At 45.6% G+C, this 25,666-nt stretch overlaps 1 protein-coding gene across 1 annotated transcript in view; it reads right to left on the bottom strand.

The window, feature by feature from the left end:
- Positions 1 to 25,666, bottom strand: part of LOC123763247 (protein tramtrack, alpha isoform) — a 242,845-nt gene that overhangs the window by 171,884 nt on the left and 45,295 nt on the right. The window contains 2 exon segments of the mRNA XM_069303178.1: positions 3,919 to 4,123; positions 8,846 to 9,000. Coding sequence (XP_069159279.1) covers positions 3,919 to 4,123; positions 8,846 to 9,000 — 360 coding nt within the window.

The raw sequence follows: 25,666 nt of genomic DNA, 5'->3' as shown, positions 1-25,666 counted from the left end.
CATCGCCTCCCTCCTCCACCCTACAGTACCCGAGACACTTGCATCTGCCGTCTCGGCGGTGGCCCAGACGCCACCAGCTAACAACATCTATCAATTGTTTAACTGCCGGCTGATTGTTAAACTACGACCACGACCAAAGGACCCATCTGGAAACCAGACGAATCACTCTTCACCAGAAAAGAAGCTGGCTGCAACTGAACAAAACACCCTCCAGAGACAAAAGAACGAAACCCCCAGCACAGAAAAAGAGCATGAAGCTCGCTCACCCAGCACCCATAGGCCAGAAATACCAAAAACAAACCCTTCAAAAAACAATCCTGGTTTGAAGGGGCCACCATAAACCGAGCAGAAGAAAAGAAAGAACCCGGTCAAGGGACTACGCAGTGCATGAGCAGGTTGGAAGTGAAACAAAGCACAAGAAAGCTTACAAAACGAGGCAGAAGAGGCATCAACCCTGAAAGCAAGCTGGAGCAGCTTTGTTGCCGCATGATAAAAGGCAACAGTATTTGGCATAATACACTGGCCACGAGACAGCCAAGACTGGAAGGACAGAACAACCCATGCAGAAACCAAAGAACAACAACAAAGGGACAGGAAATGACAGGAGTGCCAAGAGACTTCAGACTCTAGCAGGGAAAAAGACTGCATGTGGAATACTATTAAACCAGCCACTTGATCACTTTCGTGCAGCCACGAAAAAACAACCAGGTTTGGACACAGAATAAACAGCGCCTGAAACCATGGCTGGGCCGGGCACCAAGGAGCCAGGAGAATCACTCTTCCCCTGTAGGACTACAGACATGCCAGCATTCAGGGTAAAGGAACCCCCATCTCGACCAGTCCAGTTAAAAAACATAAAGACTGAGGGCCTCACAGTCAGCGAACAGCGCTACATGAAGAAGCAGACGCCGAGACCACACCGAGGTGAAGAGGTCGACGTCCAAGTGATCAAAGCCAGAGGAAGGAAGTGGCAACTGGAGGAATCCAAACTCTCCGCAGTGCCTGCCACACAGTTGCAAGCTCCTGGACCAGACTGTGTGCCCAACAAAGGGAAGGGAGCCAACGACTTTGCCAGACTGGTCAGTGCAGGTCACAAAGCCCCCAACCAAGAGTTGAGGCATCCCTAAAGAAGTCAAGTGAGGGCGGAGGAAAGCGCCAGGGAATTTAAACCCAAAAAACCCTTAGAGGAAGCGGTGATGCAGTACCCAGCACAGGGCCCCCTTGAGTCAGCACCCAGTGATCATGAGGTGAATGGGGCAGCCCCATAAAAACTAGAGCAGCCTCAAAAGCCAAACCCGGCTCAGAAGAAAAACCAGAAGGGCAAAGTTCAGGCTCCCTCACAATTACTCGAGCAACTGCCGAGTCACTCGGCTTCCCCTTCAACACCAGAAGATGGTGGACCTGCAGCCAGATTAAGGCTGCAGGAGGCAAGGAAAGCAACGACAACAGAGAATCCAAAACCAAGCCTTATGCAGGAGTCCACATCAAAAGGATATCATCAGTGGCATATACATGGCTGGTAAACATAAGAACTGCATAGAGAAACTTGTAAAAAGAATCATTCAGAACCTTATATAACTCATATGTCAGACGAATACTAGAGTATGTGGCTCCAGTATGGAGTCCATATCCAGTCTAACACAAAATGAAGTTAGAAAAGTTTCAGCAGTAACTAGATTAGGTTCTGGGGGTTCTACTCCCCAAACCTGGCTTGGAGCCCTGCTTGACTTGTGAGTGGCATGCCTGGTGATATGGTTTGCCTACCTACTGCTGGTATGCCACCAGGATAGTCCCTGAGCTGAGGGGTATAAACTACAAGGAAAGATTACTAGAACTAAACCTCACAACACTTGAAGACAGAAGAGTTAGGGAAGACATGATCATCACCTGTAAAATTCTAAGAGGGATTGACAGGGTAGATAAACTATTTAGCAAGGGGGGTATGCAAACAAGGGAACACAGGTGGAAACTTAGTACCCAACTAAGCCACAGGGATGTTGGAAAGAACTTTGTCTGTGTCTGGGCAAATCGAATGGAATGGAATGAATGGAATGATACTGGATGGGAATGCACTGGATTTATTTGCACTGCAAATAAATGGAATGCACTGGATGGGATGTGGTGGAGGCAGACTCCATACATAAGTATGTTGATTTCAAATGTAGATATGATGTAGCCCAATAGGCTCAGGAACCTGTACACCATCAGAACAATTTCTGAAATTGTTCACGACTTTTGTTAGGCCAAAGCTAGAATATGCAGCACTTGTGTGGTGCCCATATCTTAATTTAAGAAGCACATCAACAAACTGGAAAAGGTGCAAAGACATGCTACTAAGTGGCTCCCAGAACTGAAGGGCAAGAGCTACGAGGAGAGGTCAGAGGCATTAAATATGCCAAAACTAGAAGACAGAAGAAAAAGAGGTGATATGATCACTACATACAAAATAGTAACAGGAATTGATAAAATCGATAGGGAAGATTTCCTGAGACCTGGAACTTTAAGAACAAGAGGTCATAGATATAAACTAGCTAAACACAGATGCCAAAGAAATATAAGAAAATTCATTTTCGCAAACAGAGTGGTAGACGGTTGGAACAAGTTAGGGGAGAAGGTGGTGGAGGCCAAGACTGTCAGTAGTTTCAAAGCGTTATATGACAAAGAGTGCTGGGAAGACGGGACACCACGAGCCTAGCTCTCATCCTGTAACTACACTTAGGTAATTACACTTAGGTAATTACCAGTTGATTGACAGTTGAGAGGCAGGACCAACGAGCCGAAGCTTAACCCCCACAAGTACAACTAGGCGGGTACGTAAGTAAGGAACATTACACAAGGAACTCGTAAAATAGTACCAAGTCCAAGGACAGCCAACACTTAGCACAGAGCAGCAGGACCTGTGCAATTCTTAATAGCCCAGGAGCACTACAGTGGATGACCAGAGTTGACCACAACTGACTTGCAAAGGTTGGTGGGGGGGGGGGGGTCAGGAATCTGGGCCCCCCCCCTGTTGGTAGTGGGTTGGTATTAATGGGTTCGAGTGAATTTCAATCATAGCATACATTATTTGGGGGAAGGGGGTTGTTTGGCAGTTTTTAATGCTTCCACTCTTGTGAACCCAGCAGAAAAGTTTTCAAGGCTTCTGTTCTTGTCAAGTGTTAATTCTAGCAAGATGTAGCTATAGATGAACTGAATTTAGCATACCCCCCTCTCACAGGTGGTATTGCAACCAGTTGTACATTCTGCAACAGCATTTATGCTTATATTCAAGGTAAAAAGCCCCATGGGACTGTAAATGTAGTGAAAGACTCAAAGAGGAGACCATTAATTTTTGTAATTGCACAAACTGGTCCAGAATGATAAATGAAATTCTTATACCTAGTCAATTAAACAGTTAAAACAAACAACTGCTATACACACATTCAAGAAATGTCCACCAATAATTGGCTTAAAGCACAATCAAATATTACTTTCTGAGGATAAAACCAAACCATTTAGTTTAATTTCAGTCTTTCACCTATCCATCATTAAACAACACAAACTATCAAGTCAAAATGTGAAGTGGCTTTGATTAGGGAATCGTGTGTTTTTGCGGAATGCTACCCAGCAATCCTGGAGTTGCTAATAACCATTTTGAAAAGCTATAAGTTTTTGAAAAGCTATAAGTTTTTGAAACGCGCTTTCTGAAAATCCTTCCAGTCTGGATCGAGGATTCTCCAGTTACCCCAACATCCAGTCTGGATCAGAGATTCTCCAGTGTGATCACATCATCAGTCTGGATCAAGGATTCTTCAGTGTGACCCTTCTTGATCTGCTCCGACTAAACAAATACCAGTTTTAGGTCCAAGGTGTTTTAGGGAGCAGCCAAATGCCCGAGACAAAATCATACAATAAAATAATTTTTTACATTTAACTCACATTGTCCTTCAACCATCTGGAGGGTCTGCTCTGAGCCATTGTCTGCCGTCTGAAGGATAGCTTGGCCTGATGACAGGGCTTGTTGCAGTTCCTCAAGTGTAGTGGGTGATGCCTCCTGCTGCTGCTGATGCTGGTGGGTGTGGTGGCCCCCACCCACACCTTCCTCTGGCTGATGGAGTTGTTGTGCTTGCTCCTCTTGTACCTGCTAACATTGCCCATCCTCACAATTACAATACTGTATATATGCGTACCATTTTCAAGATTAGTACATAAGAATAATTTCTAAGATTCATGTTAATTACTTACATTTGAACATAAGCCTTTATTTTAATGTCTATAACTAACACAGTGAAATGTTAACAAACTGCACCTCATTGTAACTGCAAACATTTTAAAATTCTATAAAAGCTAAAGTCGCATAACAAGCCAAATGCCTCAACTTATTTTGGTTAAAATTTGAATTTAAGTACTAAATGATACTAGTCAGGGTCAAGCATCCCAAAACTAATTTTGAGATAGACTTGCATACACACAAACTCACATGTTCACATTCACTAATTCTCAGTCACTCACTCATTCATTTACTTACTACCATGCATTCTCTCACTCTCACTTGTGTAGTAACAGAAAACAGGATTGGTTCGACAGAAATTGTGAGAGGGCAAGAGACCAAAAGACACAAAAATGGAATCAGTATAGGAAGAGGCCAAACCCCCAAACATACCAGCGATACAAAGATGCGAGAAACAACTATACAGCAGTAAGGAGAGAGGCAGAAAGAAATTTTGAAAAAGGGATAGCAGATAAATGTAAAACAGAACCGGGCCTATTCTACAAATTCATAAACAACAAATTGCAGGTAAAGGATAATATCCAGAGGTTGAAAATGGGAAACAGATTCACGGAAAATGAAAAGGAAATGTGTGAAACATTAAATGAAAAGTTCCAAAGTGTGTTTGTACAAAATGAAATCTTCAGAGAACCAGACACAATAAGAATTCCAGAGAACAACATTGAGCGGATAGAGGTGTCTAGAGATGAAGTGGAAAATATGCTAAAGGAGCTCGGGAGGAACAAAGCAGCTGGCCCAGATGGCGTTTCACCATGGGTTCTGAGAGAATGTGCATCTGAGCTCAGCATTCCACTTCACCTGATCTTTCAGGCATCCCTGTGTACAGGAATCGTAGCAGACGTGTGGAAACAGGCTAACATAGCTCCAATCTACAAAAGTGGAAGCAGGGAAGACCCCCTCAATTATAGACCTGTATCATTGACAAGTGTAATAGTGAAAGTATTGGAAAAGCTAATCAAAACTAAATGGGTAGAACACCTGGAGAGAAATGATATAATATCAGACAGACAGTATGGTTTTCGATCTGGAAGATCCTGTGTATCGAATTTACTCAGTTTCTATGATCGAGCCACAGAGATATTACAGGAAAGAGATGGTTGGGTTGACTGCATCTATCTGGACCTAAAAAAGGCTTTCGACAGAGTTCCACATAAGAGGTTGTTCTGGAAACTGGAAAATATTGGAGGGGTGACAGGTAAGCTTCTAATATGGATGATAAATTTTCTGACTGATAGAAAAATGAGGGCAGTAATCAGAGGCAATGTATCGGAATGGAGAAATGTCACAAGTGGAGTACCACAGGGTTCAGTTCTTGCACCAGTGATGTTTATTGTCTACATAAATGATCTACCAGTTGGTATACAGAATTATATGAACATGTTTGCTGATGATGCTAAGATAATAGGAAGGATAAGAAATTTAGATGACTGTCATGCCCTTCAAGAAGACCTGGACAAAATAAGTATATGGAGCACCACTTGGCAAATGGAATTTAATGTTAATAAATGTCATGTTATGGAATGTGGAATAGGAGAACATAGACCCCACACAACCTATATATTATGTGAGAAATCTTTAAAGAATTCTGATAAAGAAAGAGATCTACGAGTGGTTCTAGATAGAAAACTATCACCTGAGGACCACATAAAGAATATTGTGAAAGGAGCCTATGCTATGCTTTCTAACTTCAGAATTGCATTTAAATACATGGATGGCGATATACTAAAGAAATTGTTCATGACTTTTGTTAGGCCAAAGCTAGAATATGCAGCTGTTGTGTGGTGCCCATATCTTAAGAAGCACATCAACAAACTGGAAAAGGTGCAAAGACATGCTACTAAGTGGCTCCCAGAACTGAAGGGCAAGAGCTACGAGGAGAGGTTAGAAGCATTAAATATGCCAAAACTAGAAGACAGAAGAAAAAGAGGTGATATGATCACTACGTACAAAATAGTAACAGGAATTGATAAAATCGACAGGGAAGACTTCCTGAGACCAGGAACTTCAAGAACAAGAGGTCATAGATTTAAACTAGCTAAACACAGATGCCGAAGAAATATAAGAAAATTCACCTTCGCAAATAGAGTGGTAGACGGTTGGAACAAGTTAAGTGAGAAGGTGGTGGAGGCTAAGACCGTCAGTAGTTTCAAAGCGTTATATGACAAAGAGTGCTGGGAAGACAGGACACCACGAGCGTAGCTCTCATCCTGTAACTACACTTAGGTAATTACACTTAGGTAATTACTGTGTTAGTAATTGCATAAGTGTAGTTACATGATGAGAGCCCTGCCCAAGGTGTACCATATTCCCTATAACCTCTGTCATATGATGCTTTGAAACATCTGATGGTTTTGGTATCCACCACTTTCTTCCCACTTAAATTGTTCCTCTGTTCACCTGCACTGCACCTTGGTTCACAAAAGAAAACTTTTGTGTATTCTTTCGGTGCCACGTTCCCTTAGCTTGAATCTATGGCCACTTACGCATGAAGTTGTAGTTACAAAAATTCCTCCCCTATCAATTATGTCTATTCCTGTCACTATTTTGTATTTGGTAATGGTCTGACATCCATTTATTCTATCTTCTACCTTGTGTATGTGTGTGCAAAATGTGTGCGCCCCTAATGTGTATGGAAACTGTAGAAATATGATTCTGGCAAAGTTTTTTTATGATATTTATGAACCAGGATTCAAGGAACAAATGATTTTCAAAGTTATAAACAAATGAAAATTACTGTACAAGATAAAGCAACAAAATGTCACCTTAATACTCATCAGCTCATTCCAGAATTTCCTCATTACATTTACCTCAATATCAAGAAAACAAAAAAATAAATAAAGGAAGCTACAAACAATACTGAACTATGGAAATATTTTGTTTTGACATTTATTAACCATCAAACCGCGCATATCATATATAAATGATATCAGTGACAAAACCGAAACCGCGCACATCATTTATATATGATTTCGTGTCTAGCGCTATAATTTAAACTCCCCGCCTGGGATAGGGGCAGCTATAGTACAGCCACGACCGATAGTTGCCAGATGCCACCTAGAAAAAAAATCCAAGGCCAACATTCTTGGGTGTTACAGCGTCAGTATTGAGCAAGGCCACCAAGGCTGGCGCACGCAGCACGAGCTCACAGCACCGCTGATCAGCTTGTGACCACAGCATCGCCTACAAATACCATAATATATATGATACTGCTATTATTTAGCAGTGATAGTATTACTGAAGCCCCCTGACTGTGATAAAACTGACCAGGATTCTGATAATAGCAGGATTGTGGTGATATTTAGCGCTGTGCTCCATGGAGGGAGGCGTAAGGCTGTGCGAGGGAGGGTTGTGGCGTCGTCTTCTGACTGTGTGGCCACCAATTATTGACTGCACTCACCATACCAGCTTAGTGGTTCGATATGGTGAACACAAATGTAGATACTTGTATATAACGTGTGTATAGTGTGTGATAACAGCGAGGAGTAGGTTGGGAGCCGCCATTTTGGTGAGGGAAGAGCGTCGTCTGCACATCTTGGCATGGTGTTTACTGATGGCCACTATGGTCTTTGGGCTCCATACCAGCTTATTTGTTCAGGTATGGTGAATAAAACAGGTAGATACTTATATATAATATGTGTATATAGCGTAATAACACCACAAACAATATTGTTGAAGGACAAATATTAGTGCGTCTGGCCTTGAGGGCGGCCGCCGATCAGCTGACTGTGTGAGTAGCTACATCTTTCTGCCTTTACTCACCATACAAGCTTAGATGTACAGTTATGGTGAACAAAACATGTAAATACGTATATATAACGTCTGTGTATAGTGAATAAATACAGAAAGAGTATTGTAGGAGGTGAATGAGGGTGAGTGAGGTGGTGTTGAGGGAGGGAGTGGCAGTGAGTGGCTCGCTGGTGTTTGGCGGTCACTCCTCATTGCTTTTTGACTCACAAGACCAACTCAGTAGTTCGTTATAGTGTACAAAACATGCAAATACTTATATATAACCTGTGTATATAGTGTAACAACAGCAAAACTATTTGTTTATTGTTTTATGAACATAATAATTGAATCACTAATATGCACACCATAATTTTGAGTACAGTGATGGTTCACACATTTTATAATATAAATATACCACAATTCACTGTATGGAATAATATTACTGCAAAAAAAACTAAGAAAAAATCAATCAGAGACATTGAAATAATTAGGTAATAATATATTTGTGGCAACTGCCGTCTGACAGCTCGGGCGGAGTAGACCTCGTCTGGCGAAGGCTCTGCCAACGCCCCTTTTTTGCCACACTTCCCTACCCTATTGCGGCTAAAATATGCCACCTACGATTTTTTTTTTTTTTTCCGTGATCAGGGAACAAAAATGAACACTTCTATAAGACGAAAGAATTTTTTGGAATTTTTTTTTTTTGTTGCGCCTGTGGGTGTGAATTCCATTTGGGCCCCTAGCGGTTTGAGGGTTAAGGTACTGGACCATTTAACTTCCATCATGATGATGCCCAAACTCCATATGTGATAGGGCAGCTAGAGAATGCTATATGAAGCTGGTGCTCACCTGCTGGACTGTCTGCTGTGGTTGTGTCTGCTGCACTGCCTGCTGGTGGACAGTCTGCTGCTGTTGCTGTTGTTGCTGCTGCTGCTGCTGCTGTGCCACTTGTGCAGCACCAATGCTTGTTACTTTGTTAATATTGCCTTGCTGGTCCACTGTACCTGAAATACCATGCATGCAAATATCTATTGCAAAGAAATAAAGAAGTGATCTTGCAAATGAGAGATATGAAAGGCTTGGACTTAGAAGAATGATTAACATTTTATATCAAGAACATTTATGCATTGAGAAATGTCTTTATATGAGAACAAAATTAAATGCAAGGCTAAAAATGCAAAGTGCCAAATTCAGCCCAAATTGGAGAAACCCAATTACGTTTGGGTATAATTACAGTGGAAAGCCTGTCGCCACATCACAAAACCTAACCAATCCCTGAACCCCTGATGAATAGGGACCAGTCAATACACATACTGGAGGTCCAGGGAAATCATCCAAGTATCCAGCTTGAGAGCAAGACAGACTTGGGATACTGTAGTCATCTGAAAGGAGAGGTAGGGAATGCACAGGCTCAATCAGGAAAGATCAAGAATAAACCGAGGGGTTCAAACAATCACATTTCAGGACCAAAAACGGGCGGGAATCCCACAGAAGGGACGTGGTCGTTTCAACCATGCCTGAATGCACCCACTCTGAGATGACTATGAACACAAGGAAAGGAGACCTGCCTCAAAAACCTTGAACCCTCCAAAGGAGGTGAGGCCAACCAACTCCACTGCAGGCTGCAAGACACGAACTGAAAAGCCCACAGACTGCAGGACCAAGAGCTAGCAAACCAAGCTAGCCTTTCCCCCCCTCCCACTGCCCCGTCAAATGAGTACCCCATGAAAGGGCCAGAACAAACTATAAGAGTGAGCCTTCAGAGCAGAGCAAACGCAGCACTGATCAGACAAAGAAGAAACACATCCAACCTGGCTGCCGGCACCACAGAGGACACACCTCGACCAACAGCTGACCCTGGCTCTACCAAACCGCCGAGAAAGTCGAGACCAACCCTCCCTCGGACATACAACAGATCCGAAACAGGATGGCAACTAACAGCAGCCACAGACAAAACTGAGATACAATGTCTGCAAGGAACAGCAAAGAACTAAATGGAGAAGCCAAAGTGAGAGCCAGGAGCCACACAGTCCAGAGACTGTGCCAGCACAGCTTACCACCATGGAAGACGGGATGCAGAAATCAAGGAAACTGCATCCCCTAAGAAAGCTTTAGCTTTAGGATGGCAGCAGAAGTCAAAGCTGCAGAGACCAAAACCCCCCATAAGAGGAACCTCACTGAGTGAATCTACATCCTCTGAGAGCCAATCAGAATGAAGCACCAGGAGACATAAGAGACTCACAACAGAATCAAAGTGTAAACAGTTACGTAGGTCATCGACGACCAAAGCAGCAGACTGAATAGAAACCTGAGCATGCAGCTGCACAAGACCCACATAACGAGGAAGGGCAGGCGCGATGACACACACTTTGAGAGGATCAAGACAGCTCCAAGAAACACTTGCAACAGTCAACACTTGCCAATCAAGCGTGTGGTTAGGGCAAAACTCGCGCCAAGCCTCAAGGTAAAACAGAGTACAGTCTGCCAGCCAGGATAACTCCAGAACCACGTAACGCACCCAATAAGGAGAGGAAGACCCGAACTCAAATAAGTTCAATATCCATATCGGATCCATAACAAGGTTTAAACCGGGTCATGCAGGAAGTAAGCAAAAAAGGCCTTCAGAGTCTCTGCCGGGAAACCCAGGAGGAAAAGCTGCAGAAGGACAAATCCGAGAAACCCAATGGAACTTGGAATCAAACATGGGAATAGTTGCATCCAAATTAAACTCACACAGGGAAGGGAATTACGAAAACCCCTCGCCCTGCAACAAAAGCTCCTTGGTGGAAGACACGAGGGCCCACAAAGCATCAAATAGAACCCAAGAGCTCCACTCCGACTCCCCCTGAGCCCCGAGAACCACATAAGAGGACCCAGGGGCAGAGCTCTCGTCCATACCCACCGCACGGGAAAGAAAAGCAGAGTCCAACGGAAAGGCTTCGAAAGGAGGGATCGGCTGGGAAGACCTGGAAGCTCCAGCGGGACCTAGAAGCTCAACTGCCTCCATACCCATGTCGGAAGGGGCCAACCCCGAATCTTCTCGAGCCACATTATGAGCTAAACCCTAATCCAAAGCCAAAGCCCTCAAACACTTAAGAGCCAAAAGTAGGGGGTATGGAGAAGGACATAACTGGCACACCGGAAGAGGACTTGCAGATGGCACCAAGGTGGAGTTGACCAATACCCCAAAATCAGAGTCCCTAAACACTAGTGGGGCAGATCCAAACCATTCAACCAGGCACACAACCTAGACCACTGCAACACTAAAAACCTTAAATACTGAGCTGAAGTGAGTACTTCAACAAAGAAGTGGGTAAGATGCAGCACATGGGAAGAACAGGTCCCGCATGACTCAAGTGTCGTAGGCGTCACTGACCCAACAGGCAGCATAGTGGAGGTAGAATGTATGAGCGTCACCCGATGGCACAGATGATGAACAACCCTCAAAATTACACAAGGCGAGAAGATGCTAGGAAGAGGTACCTGCTTGATGGGGTTCTGAGAGTTCTTCTACACCCTAAGCCCGACCTGAAGCCAGGCTTGACTGACCATAGTAAAACGGATCTCGTAGGGAATTTCCAGGGCCTGCAGGGTGAATAAGCCCTGCAGGAAGCCCAGGCACTGGGAATGCTAAGCCAATAACCCCTGCTGATAACAGGCAATCCTGGCTACCCAAAGCCAACGGAAAGGTCAAAGGGTGCAACAAGAAGGTTAAGTCGCACACACCTTAGGCAAGCCTAATAAGGCGAAAAGCAGAAAAAGGGCAGAGATATATAAACTCAACACAAAAAACCAAGCCCCCCCCCCCCAAAGTCCAAACCTTGAAGAACAAGCAATCAGAGAGAAACATCGGCGCATCTATGTGTTAATTGAATAACTGGTCATGTAACTCTCAATGTGCCCCGGGGACACAAGCCCAAAACAGTCCCAACCACACAGAAAATAGACACCTCAGACCACCAAATTACCTAAAGAGCGAGAACCACCCCGTGAATAAAATCCTCTAAAGGGAGTGTATCCCAAACACCCTAGGAAAGTCAACCCTGACCACACAAAGGTAGTACAAAAAGAGCTCACAGGGAAGATAACCCTGAGCTGATGCAGCTATAGCACACTAATCTTCTGACTCGTGCACACAATACTCGTGTAAAAATCAGCCTCAAAAGCAAAGCACCACTCGAAAAATGGTCGACTGCAGCCAGAGCGACGTGTGACCTGGGCACACTTCAGATTAAATTGAAGGTGGGGCAAATCAGTTGACCGGGTACATCTCCCTCGCCCCTCACATACGAGGGGAAAGATGGGACAAACTAGTAGTACAGTAGTCTGTTTTAACCAACCAGTAGTCTGTTTTGGTTCGCCTAACTTTCTGGGTGCTTCCCTGGTGGCCGCAATTATGATTAACCTTAAATGTAAAGTATTCATCAGTTATCGCTCCTTGCACCTCTCTGAAGAGGCCAGGTTCTGACTTGTGGTCCCCAGTAGGCCAACAGAACTCTGTGACTCTCTGACTGATGACACTAAGTAGTATCGCACTGATCACTCAGCCCATCCTCCGAATATGGGGAGGTAAATGTAACGGCACAAGTTACAGTGTAATTATGTACTATTCCTAGCAGTCAGGAATTGTACTTATTACACTTAGTATTAAACCATACTTTCAAATAATCCCCAGAATTACACCAAAATAGTGAATATTTGAGTTTACCTGAAAAGCTGAATAGAAAATCACGACCTAAGCTAACCTTCTTAGTGTACGAGGACAAGCATTTTATCGATTCTTAATTACAATTAGTACTTAATCTATGGCTATGTTGATATTACAATTTTATAAAACTAATAAAACAAAACTAAAATCTTTCAATAAATTATACAAAAACTCAGGATATTTTCAAATTTTGTATAAATCTCTATTGCTTAACCACTTAACTGCGCCAACCGAGTATTCTTGGTCGGTGGGAAACTGCGCCAACCTAGAAAACTCTTCTTGATTTTTTTGTATCCATTCTAGATGTGCATGAGGTTGGTTGTGTATGAAATGGATTCTTAGGATCTCCAGTGAGAGGCAGCCATCTTGGAAAAAATTCCCAGAATGCCCTAGGGCTGCTGGCTGGGTTAATACTGAGTGAGCAAACATGGGTGGTGCACGCGTCTCTGGCTCCCAAACACCTGTCTGATGCAGTGTTGAAAGATCGCACTCTATCGGTGAAATTCAAACCTTATTGTTTGAAGAACATAAGGGTCATAATATTGGTGAAGCTAAGTGCAATAAGGACCTAACACAAAGGTCGGATGCAAGTGATTCAGCACCTATGAGGACGATACAGCGAGCATATCCAATTGTAGCTCTGAGTGCCATCCTTGCCCACCTATGCTATGCAATCTCCAATTTATTTAGATGATACATAGATGAATAGTTTTCTGCATTCAGTGATGATGCATCTGATACAAGTAGCATAAATGAACAGTATTAGCAGCTTCCATTGTGGTATTTTCCATAGATATTTTCAGGAATACCTGAATCTCTTCTTGATTGACGGACACTCTTTGAGGTTGGCCGAATCTCTTCTTATGTGAGACCTTACAAAGTGAACTTTTCACGACTACCTTACAAATTGATCTTTTCCTGAAATCTTTTAAAGACTACCTTACCTTACGTTTTACAAGCTTAACTACATACCACCTACAGGTACTGATGTCAAGGGTGTACGAGAGTGCATTATTTACAAGCAGACAGAACGAAGAAACAGGAAGTGAAAATCTATCTGTACCTGGTGCAACAAGAGCAAAGTCGCGCTGTGTACCACGGATTGCTTCGTTGATTATTACTCACTTCCGAAGTACTGAGTGTGTAATACAGTGTGTTACTGTGTAGTGTGTGAAACTGTACATATTGTAATTTTAATGAATTTTTAACAAGTAATATTGCAACAATAAACAATTTATTGTGGACACATTACTGACACATGTATCACAGTTCCATGGAACATTATGAACGTTCTACTGTATACATATTGTAAAGGAAACAAATATGCATCATATAAGATAAAAAACAAATAAAACTGCATTGGAAATACATAAAACAAATAATTGAAAATATATTTCTGGCAACACCCGGTGCTTGAAAGGCACGCGCGACCGTGTCTGGGCGATTCACGCACGGGCAACCAGGCCCTGATGACGTCACAGCACACCTTGTCCACGTCCCCACAGCCAAAGTAAGTGGAATTTGGTATTTATTTTTACATAGACATGTTCAGGGAAGGGAATGTATCATTTTACGAAGAAAAAAGAATTTTTGGGAACACTATTTCATGCGCATAGGGAAAAAATTTAACAAACTCATCGCAGCACGGTGGTTGATAAAACTGAAAAAGAAATTCTTTATATTTAAAACTTGTCTATACAGAATTGAACATGAAAACTTCATCCTAAATTTCTGAATGTTTTAACAGAAAATTAGGAGAATATATGGGGAGGTAAATCTAACGGCACAAGTAAGTGTAATTATGTACTATTCCCAGCAGTCACGAATTGCACTTATTACACTTAGTATTAAACCGTACTGTCAATTCGGAGGATGCGTTGGATCATTAAATGACGGCTTTAGCGAGCCAACGGAGCTCCTCCCAGAAAATATATGGCAAGAAGTAAGAAAATATCAAAAGATGGTACCAAGCATGGAATACTATTTAGCAGCCCATGTCCTGGAATATTCTAAAGATCCTAAATATCACTCAAGATGTCAATATGCGAGCAGACAGACAAAAGCCGAGAAATGTTAAAAGTATCAGATTACCCAAGGATCTTATCATGCAGGGATCCTAAACCAAAAAATCAATGCATTAAAGTAGAGAATAAAACATACAAGATACTAGATCTATTTCTAGAAACACTTGCAATACATTCACAATTATTCTTGAGTTTTATTTTGCCTTTGTTAGGCCCCCATTTAGATTACTCAGTTTAATTTTGGTCTTCATACTATAAAATGGACATAAAATACATTTTACACATACAGTGAAGGATGATAAATTTATCCCCAGAAATTAGAGACCTCCCTAATGAATAGATTAAAAAAATAAATTTATATTCTCTAGAAATATGAAGAGTAAGGCGTGACATAACATGACTGAAGTATAGTAGTGTATATAAATGGATGAACGGTTATAACAAAGAGGATATAAATACGGTTTTAAATATATCAACACAAAATAGAACACGAGATAATGAATATAAATTGAATAAAATTAGATTTAGTTAAGACCTGGGGTAAATACTGGTTTGGAAAGAGACCAATTGATTTGTGGAATAAATTACCGTGTAATATAAGAGATGTGGGATTGCTGTAATGTTGTAAGTCTAGGTTAAGCACATGTAGGACTCATTTTGAGTGGATATAAATAGGCGCTGTTTCATTTTGCCTACAGATCCTCTGCAGTTACCGTCATTCTTCATTCATATTTTCTTAAAATGTGACAAGGAATAGGCTTCTTTCTTTTACTACAATACCATTGCAAAGTTTTGAATGTTTCAACATAGTTTTGCATGTTTCAAGACAATATGTTAAGTCATTCTTCAGATATAGTAAAGTCCAGTGACATTGATCCAAATCCCAATATTCAGGAGATCAATCCTTACTTTGCCACCATTATTTAGATGATGGCAATGTTGATTTGGATGCACCCATGGGTTCATGAGGCATGAGCAGCAGATTACTCTCATCAGATTAAATATGCATATAAAATTAAACAAAATATCAGCATTGAATGTAATGAAACGCCATTTTCTGGGCGAGACCCGGAGGCTCCCCGGAGCTAAATCAGTGTGATGTGTATATATTAGACTGGCAATAGTCAATCGATGGAGCAATGATGGCTTACAGACAACCCTGTGTAATTGGATGCAGTCTACGTCTGCCATCTACCAGGTCAAGCCCCCGAAAATGTAGGAATTCCAAAACAAATTACAGCTGGTTAAAAATTGCAAACCAAAAGCTGAACTAGAATACAGAACTCCCAAATCGAAAACAAGCAAACAAACATGATGCCGCCGCACCAGCTGTCTGTGCAACTTCCCCCTCCCCGGGAGGGGGAAGGGGGAGCCCCAAACCCCACCCCCACCTCCCACCTACTACTCAACCCCAGTTCAGAGGCTGAATATTAAAAACACGAAAAACTGCCTCTGGGGAGAGGGGGAGGGAGGGATGCCAGAGAGCTTCCGGGTCTCACCCAGAAAATGGTGTTTTATTACATTCAACGCTGGTTTTCTGTGGAGAGCCACTTCGGCTCCCTGGAGCTACCTAACCAATGATAAAGGAAAAGAGGAGCTTATCCAGGAGATGGCCTACCACTCGCTCCTCAACTCAAAGTCAAGAACTGGCTGCAACCTGCGACCCAAGGCTACACACGCCGAGAAGGACCAGGAACATTAATGAGTTACCGTGCAGCCAGGCCCCTGTTCGACTTCCAAAAGCCCAGTGCCCGAATGTCAGCCCAAGACATACAATACCGTATTACCAAAAATCGCAGCCGAAGCCGTAAACTTATGAACATCGTGGGCACGGAGGTTAGACCGCAGGCTGGCTGGACTGAATAATCCTGTGGACAACCTGGGAGACCCACACCCCGGAACAGGGAAGAAGGGAAACCGGGTCTACACAAAGCCCGTTCCCTGCCATAGTGGCCGTGGTGCGCAAATAACTGCAAAGAGCCACAACCGGACACAAAACATGATGCACCCCTGGATGAACCAACCAAGCATCAACAACCCAAGGACCCCTCCTGAAAATTGCAGCATCATTCTTTGTCAGAAGAGAAGGAGATGGCTGCAAACGAACAAAACAAACACCAGGATCGAAAGAGCACAAACCCCAGCACAGGAGGAGGGCATGAAGCTCCCCGACCCAACCCCCAGAGGATAATGCCAACAAGAAAAGAGCCTTAGAAAAAGTCCTGAACCAAAGAGGTCACCACAATCTGAGAAGAAAGTAGAGAGCACCCAGTCCAACGAGCAGGATGGCTCAGGTCGCGCATGAGCAGGCCAGAGGTGAAACAACGTCCAAGAAAGCTTGGACACCAAACTCAAGCCGAAGCAGCTCCACCAGCGCCGCACGATACGAGGCGACAGTATTCGGCATAAGATGACAGTCCTGAAACAACCGAGAGAGAGAACGGACAAAACAACCCAATCAGAAATTGAAGACAACCTACAAAGTGTCAAAAGGACCAACAGGAAACTTCATACTGCTGCCGAGGTGAAACTCATAGGTGGGGACACCAGCAACGAAGCCACCTGATCAACATACATGTGCTGAAAAACCTGCATCAAAAAGACCAGACTTAAAGATCAGAGAAGTTTGAACCAGCCACGTACTGGACCAGACCGATCTGCTGGAAAAGGCGGAGGCGCAGAAAGTCTCTCGAATTCGGACATGGAGCAAGCAGCTCCAGAAACAAAGGCGTGGCTGGCCACCAAGGGGCCAACAGGACTACTCTTCCCTGGCAAGTCTCCAAGCTAGCCAGGACCTGGAGCCACAACCGAATTGGGGGGAAGAGGTACAGGTAGCCCCACCTCAACCAATCCAGTCGAAAGGCATCGACCACTACAGCTTGGAAGTAAGGGAAGGGCGCTGCGTATACCAGATGCCTCGGCCAAACCGACGTGAAGAGGTCCACATCCGGGAGCCTGGCAGAGCCAACGGAACGAGTCGACGTGGACTGGCCATTCCGTGGACAAGCTGTCTGCCAGTATGTTGGACACTCCCTGGACATGAATCGCCAGGAAAGCCAAACTGCGAGAACTCAGCAGATGAGTCACCCAAAGCGACAAGCTCCAAAGAGCCAAGGATCACCTCAAACTCCTGCAGTTCATACAATGAACCAATGGGAATCAATCTGAATGGAGCCGGATCGTCGATCCACGAATGATACGAACCCTTTGAAGCGAATGCCACACCGCCTCGAACTCCCACACCATGCTGTGAGCCCAATGGAAGGACAAATCCCACCAGACCATGGCCGGCCCGGTGAGCACTGGTCACAAAGCCCCAACCGAGAAATGACACATCTGTGAACACATCGAGCGAAGGCTCGGGTATGCGCCATGGCAGAACCCAAAAAAAACCAAAGAGGAAGCCGGTGATGCAGCAGCCGACGCAAGGCTCTTGTGGTCAGAATCCAGTAAACACGAGATGGGTGGAAGCCATGTCCCCGAAGGAACCAGAACAGCCGCCAAATCCAGATCCAACACGACAGATAGACCAGCATGTCCAAGTTCAGACTCCTGCACACCTGCTTGAACAACTGACAAGTAACCCGGGTGCCCTCCAATAACAGCCATAGGCGGGATCAAAGTCGCAGCAACACCACAGAAGGGAGAGACAAGGAAGCGGTCCGAGCATCTTACAGAAGACCTAGCTAAGACCGAACCTGAGAGGGAACCAAATGGGACTTCCTTCAGTTCAACAAGAACCCAAATCCCGCGAGCTCGAAAAGAACAAAATTACTGGGGAGCAGACACGCAGACTGGCAGAGACCCCAGACCAGTCAGTCGTCGAGGTAAGCTAGAACCCGAACCCCTATTGATTCAAGCTGAATGGAAGGCAACAAAAACATTAAGCCAGTCGTCCCGCAACAAAACCAAGCTAGTCCCTGAACCCCAGATGAATTGGGAAGTGCCAATATGCGTCCCAAGGTCCAGACACCATCCAAGCACCCAGCCCCAAAAGCAGCCGGACCTGGGACAAAGTGGTCATCCAAAAAAAGGAACAAAAGACCCAGGGGTACAAAAGAGACAAATCTAGAATGAACAGCAGGTCCACACAATCCCGTTTCGGAACTGGAAACAGATGGGAACCCAACTGAGAGACATTATCGTTTCGACCACGCCCAAGCGAACATACTCCAGGATGACTTGACAGACCACCGAAGAAGAGGCCAGCCCTGCCAGCCACCGATCCCCCGAAGGAGGAGCCACCCAACTCCACCGCAGGCCAGAGGAAACGACCCGAAACGCCTACGAACCATAAGACCTGGCGAAAAAGGAAACAGCACGAGCTTCCCCTCCATCACCCCATCAACTGGGCAAACTGTGAGAGGACTGACGACCCATACGAGAGCCCAACCGACGCTCAGAGCGATCACAGAGCTGACCAGACGCAGACGGCTCTGCAAGCGGGGCCAGCCCCGAATCAGGCACTACTGGCTTACGACGACCAAAAGAATCACGAGCCCCAGCACGACCATCAGGGCAGGACCACCACGGCCCCCCTGGAGAAGGAACAAGTTTGACATAGGCCGGCAACGAGACGAAGCCGTCAGTAGAAAATGCACCACCGCAAACACTGCAAACAGCAATGGACAAAAAGGGGCGAAAATCAAAGTGCCCATGCGGATTCCAAAGAGTGGGCGCACTTTGGAATTAAGCACAAGCACCACCTAGCGACACGCGAGGCGAGAAACAAAGAACAGTTGATCTGTTCAAACCCTGCAAAATCGGCACAAACAACCTCAACAAGGCAGCCAATGCCCAAGCCGCCGAGGCAAGTGCACCAGACGCAGGCCCAGAAGCCAGCTCATCCACATCCCCCTCGAGCGAGTCCGAAGACATCTCCTGCAGGGAGGGAAAAGAAGAGTAAGACCAAAGGTGGTGCTCAAACTCACCCACCCAGGTAAACCTAAACGATCGCAGTCAACTCCCGCCATGCAAGCATGCGGGTCCGAAAACATAACACATCCCCAATGAAAAGAAAGGGCAGTCTGCCAGACAGAAAGACTCTGGCACCTCATAATGCACCTAGTATGGAAAAGACGAGCCAAACGCAGGAGGCGGCGGCTCCATTATCGACGTGGAATCTGGGTCTCGCAGGAAATAAGCTGCAAGAGCACCTCCCTCGGCGGGACGCAGGAAGCCAAACACATCAAAGTGGAGGGAACCGAAGAACCCAAGGGCACCCGGAACCGAACCCGGGGAGGGGTTGAACCCACATCAAACACGTACGGAGGGGGGGAAAGAATTATAGCCCAGCCCCCCTCCCCGTAACAACAAGCCCTGCACCAAGGGTACCAACAACCAGGTGGGGTCAAACAGTGCATAAGCTCCCCAAGTCAACTCATCCCCATCCCCGGGATCCGCTTTGCCAGGACCCAGGGCTGAGCCGTCCTCCAAACCCTCTGCTTCAGAAGAAAAGGCAAAGTCCACCAGAAAAGCGGGGATGAAGGGGCCTCGCTGATGTGACCCAAAAGCCCCGGTAGGAGGAACAGGCTCGAATGTCTCTTCAACCGATACAGAAGGGGAAGTCCCCGAAGCCGCCCAAATCTCACCAAGAAAACCCTGCCTCGACACCGGTTGAGATCCGGGAGCTGGGAGATGGGGAAAAGGAGGGGGGGGGGGGGCAGGACGAACCACAGCAGGGAAAGGACTAGGAGGCACGGATGAAACCAAAGGGCGATGAACACCCCTAAGTCCGGGCCTGAAAACCCCAATGGGGCAGCAGCGGGGCATCCAGAAGGCAACGAACAGAGCGTGTTGCAGCAACCTAAACCTCGCATGCAACACGAAGGCCGCCTGCACCCAAATCACAGTAACAGTGTACTGGGTGAACTGGAGTACAAGCAAGGAACACCACTCGCAAGACTCTGGGTGAAAGGTGTCATCGACCCAACACGCGGCACGGTGGAGGCAAAGACGGTGAATGTCACCAAGACAAGGGGAAACTCGCAAACGAAGCTTCAAACTCGCATGAAGCAAGGTGGGACTCAAGGGGTCTCCTCCATCTTTCCCTTTTGTAAGAGAAATTGAAAACATGCCCATGCACTCGGCTCCGGGTCCAGATTCATGGAATTCAATATTTATAAAGAAATGCAAGATGCCAGTAGCACAGGCACTCAGTACAGTGTGGAGGAAGAGCATGGACTTGGGAGATACCAGCTGCTCTTAAAGCAGCAGACATAGCCCCTCTACATAATGGAGGGTTACCTTACCTTGAGGTTACCTTGAGGTGCTTCCGGGGCTTAGCGTCCCCGCGGTCCGGTCGTCGACCAGGCCTCCTGGTTGCTGGACTGATCAACCAGGCTGTTAGACGAGGCTGCTCGCAGCCTGACGTATGAGTCACAGCCTGGTTGATCAGGTATCCTTTGGAGGTGCTTATCCAGTTCTCTCTTGAACACTGTGAGGGGTCGGCCAGTTATGCCCCTTATGTGTAGTGGAAGGGTGTTGAACAGTCTCGGGCCTCTGATGTTGATAGTTCTCTCTCAGAGTACCTGTTGCACCTCTGCTTTTCAACGGGGGTATTCTGCACATCCTGCCATGTCTTCTGGTCTCATGTGATGTTATTTCTGTGTGCAGGTTTGGAACCAGCCCCTCAATTATTTTCCACGTGTAAATTATTATGTAACTCTCCCGCCTGCGCTCAAGGGAGTACAGATTTAGGCTCTTTAGTCGGTCCCAGTAATTTAGATGTTTTACTGAGTGGATTCTAGCAGTAAAGGATCTCTGCACGCTCTCCAGGTCAGCAAATTCTCCAGCTTTGAAAGGGGCTGTTATTGTGCAGCAGTACTCCACTCGAGAGAGCACAAGCGTTTTGAAAAGTATCATCATCGGTATAGCATCTCTAGTGGGAAAAGTTCTTGTTATCCAACCTGTCATTTTTCTTGCAGTTGTGACAGCTACTTTATTGTGTTCTTTAAAGGAAAAGAACTTAGCATTTTCTTCGCCTATATAGGGAACGACGTTCCCATTCCAATCTGCATCTCTCTCTCTTTTTTCTTAGGGGTATGCGGTATGAACATATTTCTAGTGCTACTGAGCTTTTTTTTTTCTAGGCACTGGTTCAGGTTTGCATTTTCTAGCTGTTCTTCCCAGTTTATTTCTGTGAAGTCCTGGTTTATTTGCTCCCAGTTTATCTGTTTATTATTGAAGTTGAATTTGCTGAAATCTCCTCCACCGGGAATCTGGACTGGTTTTGAAGGTTCATTCCCCATGGTTGTCAGAACTTCAATTAAGTTGTGATCTGAGTAACAGGTATTTGTAATCATTATGTTCCCGATCAATTCGTCATTATTAGTGAAAATGAGGTCCAGCGTGTTCTCCTTCCTATTTGGTTCTACTATTTGCTGGTTTAAGGCAAACCTATCGCACATCCGTAGCAGGTCATTTGCATGTGCCTGTTCATTTAGGCTACTTCCTGGTATTCTTTCTGATATTACTGTATTAACCAGGTGCTTCCATTTCAGGTGCCGTAGGTTGAAGTCCCCAAGCAGGATGATGTTCGGAGCTGGATTTGTGAGGTTTTCCAAGCAGTCTTCTATTTTCATTAGTTGGTCTTTAAACTGCTGAGGGTTTGCCTCCGGTGACTTATATACAAGGACAACAACTACATTTAGGATCTCTATTTTGACTATCAGCACTTCCACCATATCATTTGAGGTGTTTAGCAGCTCAGTACAGATGAGTGTGTCTTTGATGTAGAGGCTGACCCCACCCTGAAGCCAATGTTTCCTATCACATCTGAAAAGATTGTACTCTGAGATCCATATTTCACCATCAAGGTAGTCCTTTGTGTGAGTTTCCGTTAGGGCTGCAAACACTGCATTTGCCTCATGAAGGAGACCATCTATAAAGTGAACTTTGTTGGATTTGCGTGTTTTTATACCCTGGATGTTGGCAAATATAAATGATGTTATCGTGTTAGTGGAAGTGCTGGATGCTTTACTTGGTGTTAATATCTGAGGCTCTGGTAAGCAGGCCACTGTGTTTGCGTCCTCTCTAGCATTTGACCGAGGGAGCAAAGCATTGGCAAAAAATTACAGACCAGTTGCACTAACATCCCACATAATAAAAGTATTTGAGAGAGTGATTAGGAGTTGGGTCACTAGTTTCATGGAAACCAATGACCTTCACAACCCAGGCCAACATGGACTTCGAGCGGGAAATCCATGTTGTGCCTCTCGCAGCTACTTGACCACTACGACACAGTCACCGAGGCATTAGAAGAAAATCAAAATGAAGATGTGGTATACACGGACTTCGCAAAGGCATTCAATAAATGTGGCCATGAAGTAATAGCACACAAAATGAGGTCAATGGGAATAACCGGTAAAGTAGGACGCTGGATACTCGGTTTCCTGCCGAACAGAACACAGAGTAACAGTCAACCATATAAAATCAAGTCCAAGTGCAGTTAGAAGCTCATTACCTCAGGGTTACATGCAAAGGATATGTTACCTCAGCAGGTAAAGGATTTGGGAATAATGATGTCTGACGACCTAACGTTTAGGGAGCATAACTAAGCAAATATTGAGTCAGCCAGAAAAATGATAGGATGGAATATGAGAACTTTGAAATCCAGGGATCCCATCACAATGATTGTACTCTTCAAATCTCTTGTGCTGTTCCATCTTGAGTACTGCCCAGTACATCTTCAAGATAAATCTAGATCATTTTCTTCACCGGGGTGCCAGACAATGGAGGAGGTCCATGGAGAAGAGGAGGAGAAGGAGAAGAGAGAAAAGAGAGGCATGCTCAAGCAGCACATGAGCAGGTCGGAGGTGAAACAACGTACGAGACAGCTTGCGAAACAGGGCAGAAGTAACATCAATACCGAACACAAGCTGGAGCGGTTCCGCCAGCGCCACACGATACGAGGCAACAGTATTCGGCATAAGATGACGGTCCTGGAACAACCACAAAAGGAAAGACAAGGTAACCCTATCAGAGACCGAAGTACACCTATGCAGTGATAGGAAAACCTGGAAGGACCGCCAAGAAACTTCATACTGCTGCAGAGACGAAGCACGTAGGTGGGAGACCAACAACAAAGCCACCTGCTCACCATACAATTGATGATAGACTCGAATCAGAAACTCCTGATGTGAAGACTCGAGGAGAAGAACGAACAAGCCTCGCACCAGGCTGGACCGATCTGCTGAAAGAGGTGGAGCCGCAGGAAGACCCTCGGGTTTGGACACCAAGGAAGCAGCGCCTGAAACCAAGGCTGGGCCGGGCACCAAGGAACCAGGACAGCTTTCCCCTGGTAAGTCTCCAAGCTAGCCCGGATTTTGAGCAACATCTGAACTGGGGAGAAAAGGTACAGGTAACCCCATCACGCCCAGTCCTGCCTGAAGGCATCGACCCCAACAGCCTCGCTGTCAGGAAAGGGCAAAACGTATACCAGAAGACAAACCGACCACGCTGACGCAAAGAGATTCACTTCCGGAGGCCCCAACGTCTAGCAGAGCCAACTGAACAAGTTGGCGTCGACCGTCCATTCCGTGGACATGGGAGTGAAGTGGGACAGGTCATCTGCCAGGACACTGGACAACCCCCCAAACGTAAACCACCAGGAGAGCCAAAACCCGAGAACTCAGCAGACGAATCATCCGAATCGACCAGCCCCAAAGAGCTAAGGACTGCATGGAACTCCCTGGGTTCAGGCAATGAACAACCATAGAACGGTCCGAATGGTGCCGGATCGTTGATCTGCAAGCAACCTGAATCCTCCGGAGAGACATCCACACAGCCACAAACTCCCATGCCGTGCTGTGAGCCTGACGGCAGGACGGACCCCACCGTTCCTGGCCGGCCTGGTGAGCACTGGTCACAAAGCCTCAGCCAAGAGACGATGTGTCCGTGAACTCATTGAGCGAGGGCTCGGGTAGGCGCCGGGGCACTGAACCTCAAAAAACCCAAAGAGGAAATCGGCGACACAGCAACAGACGGAAAGCCCCAAGAGGTCGAACCCAGCGGTTGCGAGAGAGGCGGAAGGGACGTCCCCGAAGGAACCAGAACAGCCGATGAAGCCACACCTGGCCTGCAATGTAGACCATCATAGCAAAGTTCAGGCTCCCGCACAAGCCCTCAAGCAAACGCTGCGTGACCCGAGATTCCCTCAGGAACAGATGAAGGCAGGAACGCAGGTGAAGCAAAGCTGCAGGAGGAAGAGACAAAGAAGCAGTCCATGCATCCCACACAAGACCCAGCCAAGACCGAACCTGAGGGGGAACCAGATACGAACTTTTGCCAGTTCATCAGGAACCCGAACCGGGCGAGCTGGGTAAGAACCAAATCCCTGGCGAGCAGACACGTAGACTGGCTGGGAGCCCAAACAAGTCAGTCGTCGAGGTGCCTACCTTGAAGTTACCTTGACGTGTTTCCTGGGCTTAGTGTCCCGGCGGTCCGGTCATTGACCAGGCCTCCTCGTTGCTGGACTGGTCAACCAGGCTGTTTGACGCGGCTGCTCGCAGCCTGACGTATGAATCACAGCCTGATTGACCAGATATCCTTTGGAGGTGTTTATCCAGTTCTCTATTGAACACTGTGAGGGGTCGGCCAGTTATGCCCCTTAAGTGTAGTGGAAGCATGTTGAACAGTCTCGGGACTGATGTTGATAGTTCTCTCTTAGAGTACCTGTTGCACCTCTACTTTTCAACAGGGGTATTCTGCACATCCTGCCATGCCTCCTGGTCTCATGTGATGTTATTTTTCTGTGTGCAGATTTGGGACCAGCCCCTCTAATATTTTTCCATGTATAAATTATTGTGTATCTCTCCCGCCTGCGCTCAAGAGAATACAGATTTAGGCTCGGGTAGGAATACAGGTAGGCCAGAACCCGAACACCCAACAAAAGCAGGCGGGCCACCCGACCCGCTTTATATACTGTACATTCATCTT

The sequence above is a fragment of the Procambarus clarkii genome, chromosome 49, assembly GCF_040958095.1.
Source record: "Procambarus clarkii isolate CNS0578487 chromosome 49, FALCON_Pclarkii_2.0, whole genome shotgun sequence".
NCBI lineage: Eukaryota > Metazoa > Arthropoda > Malacostraca > Decapoda > Cambaridae > Procambarus > Procambarus clarkii.
Note: the sequence above shows the minus strand (reverse complement) of the source record. Positions and strands in the feature narration are given on the sequence as shown.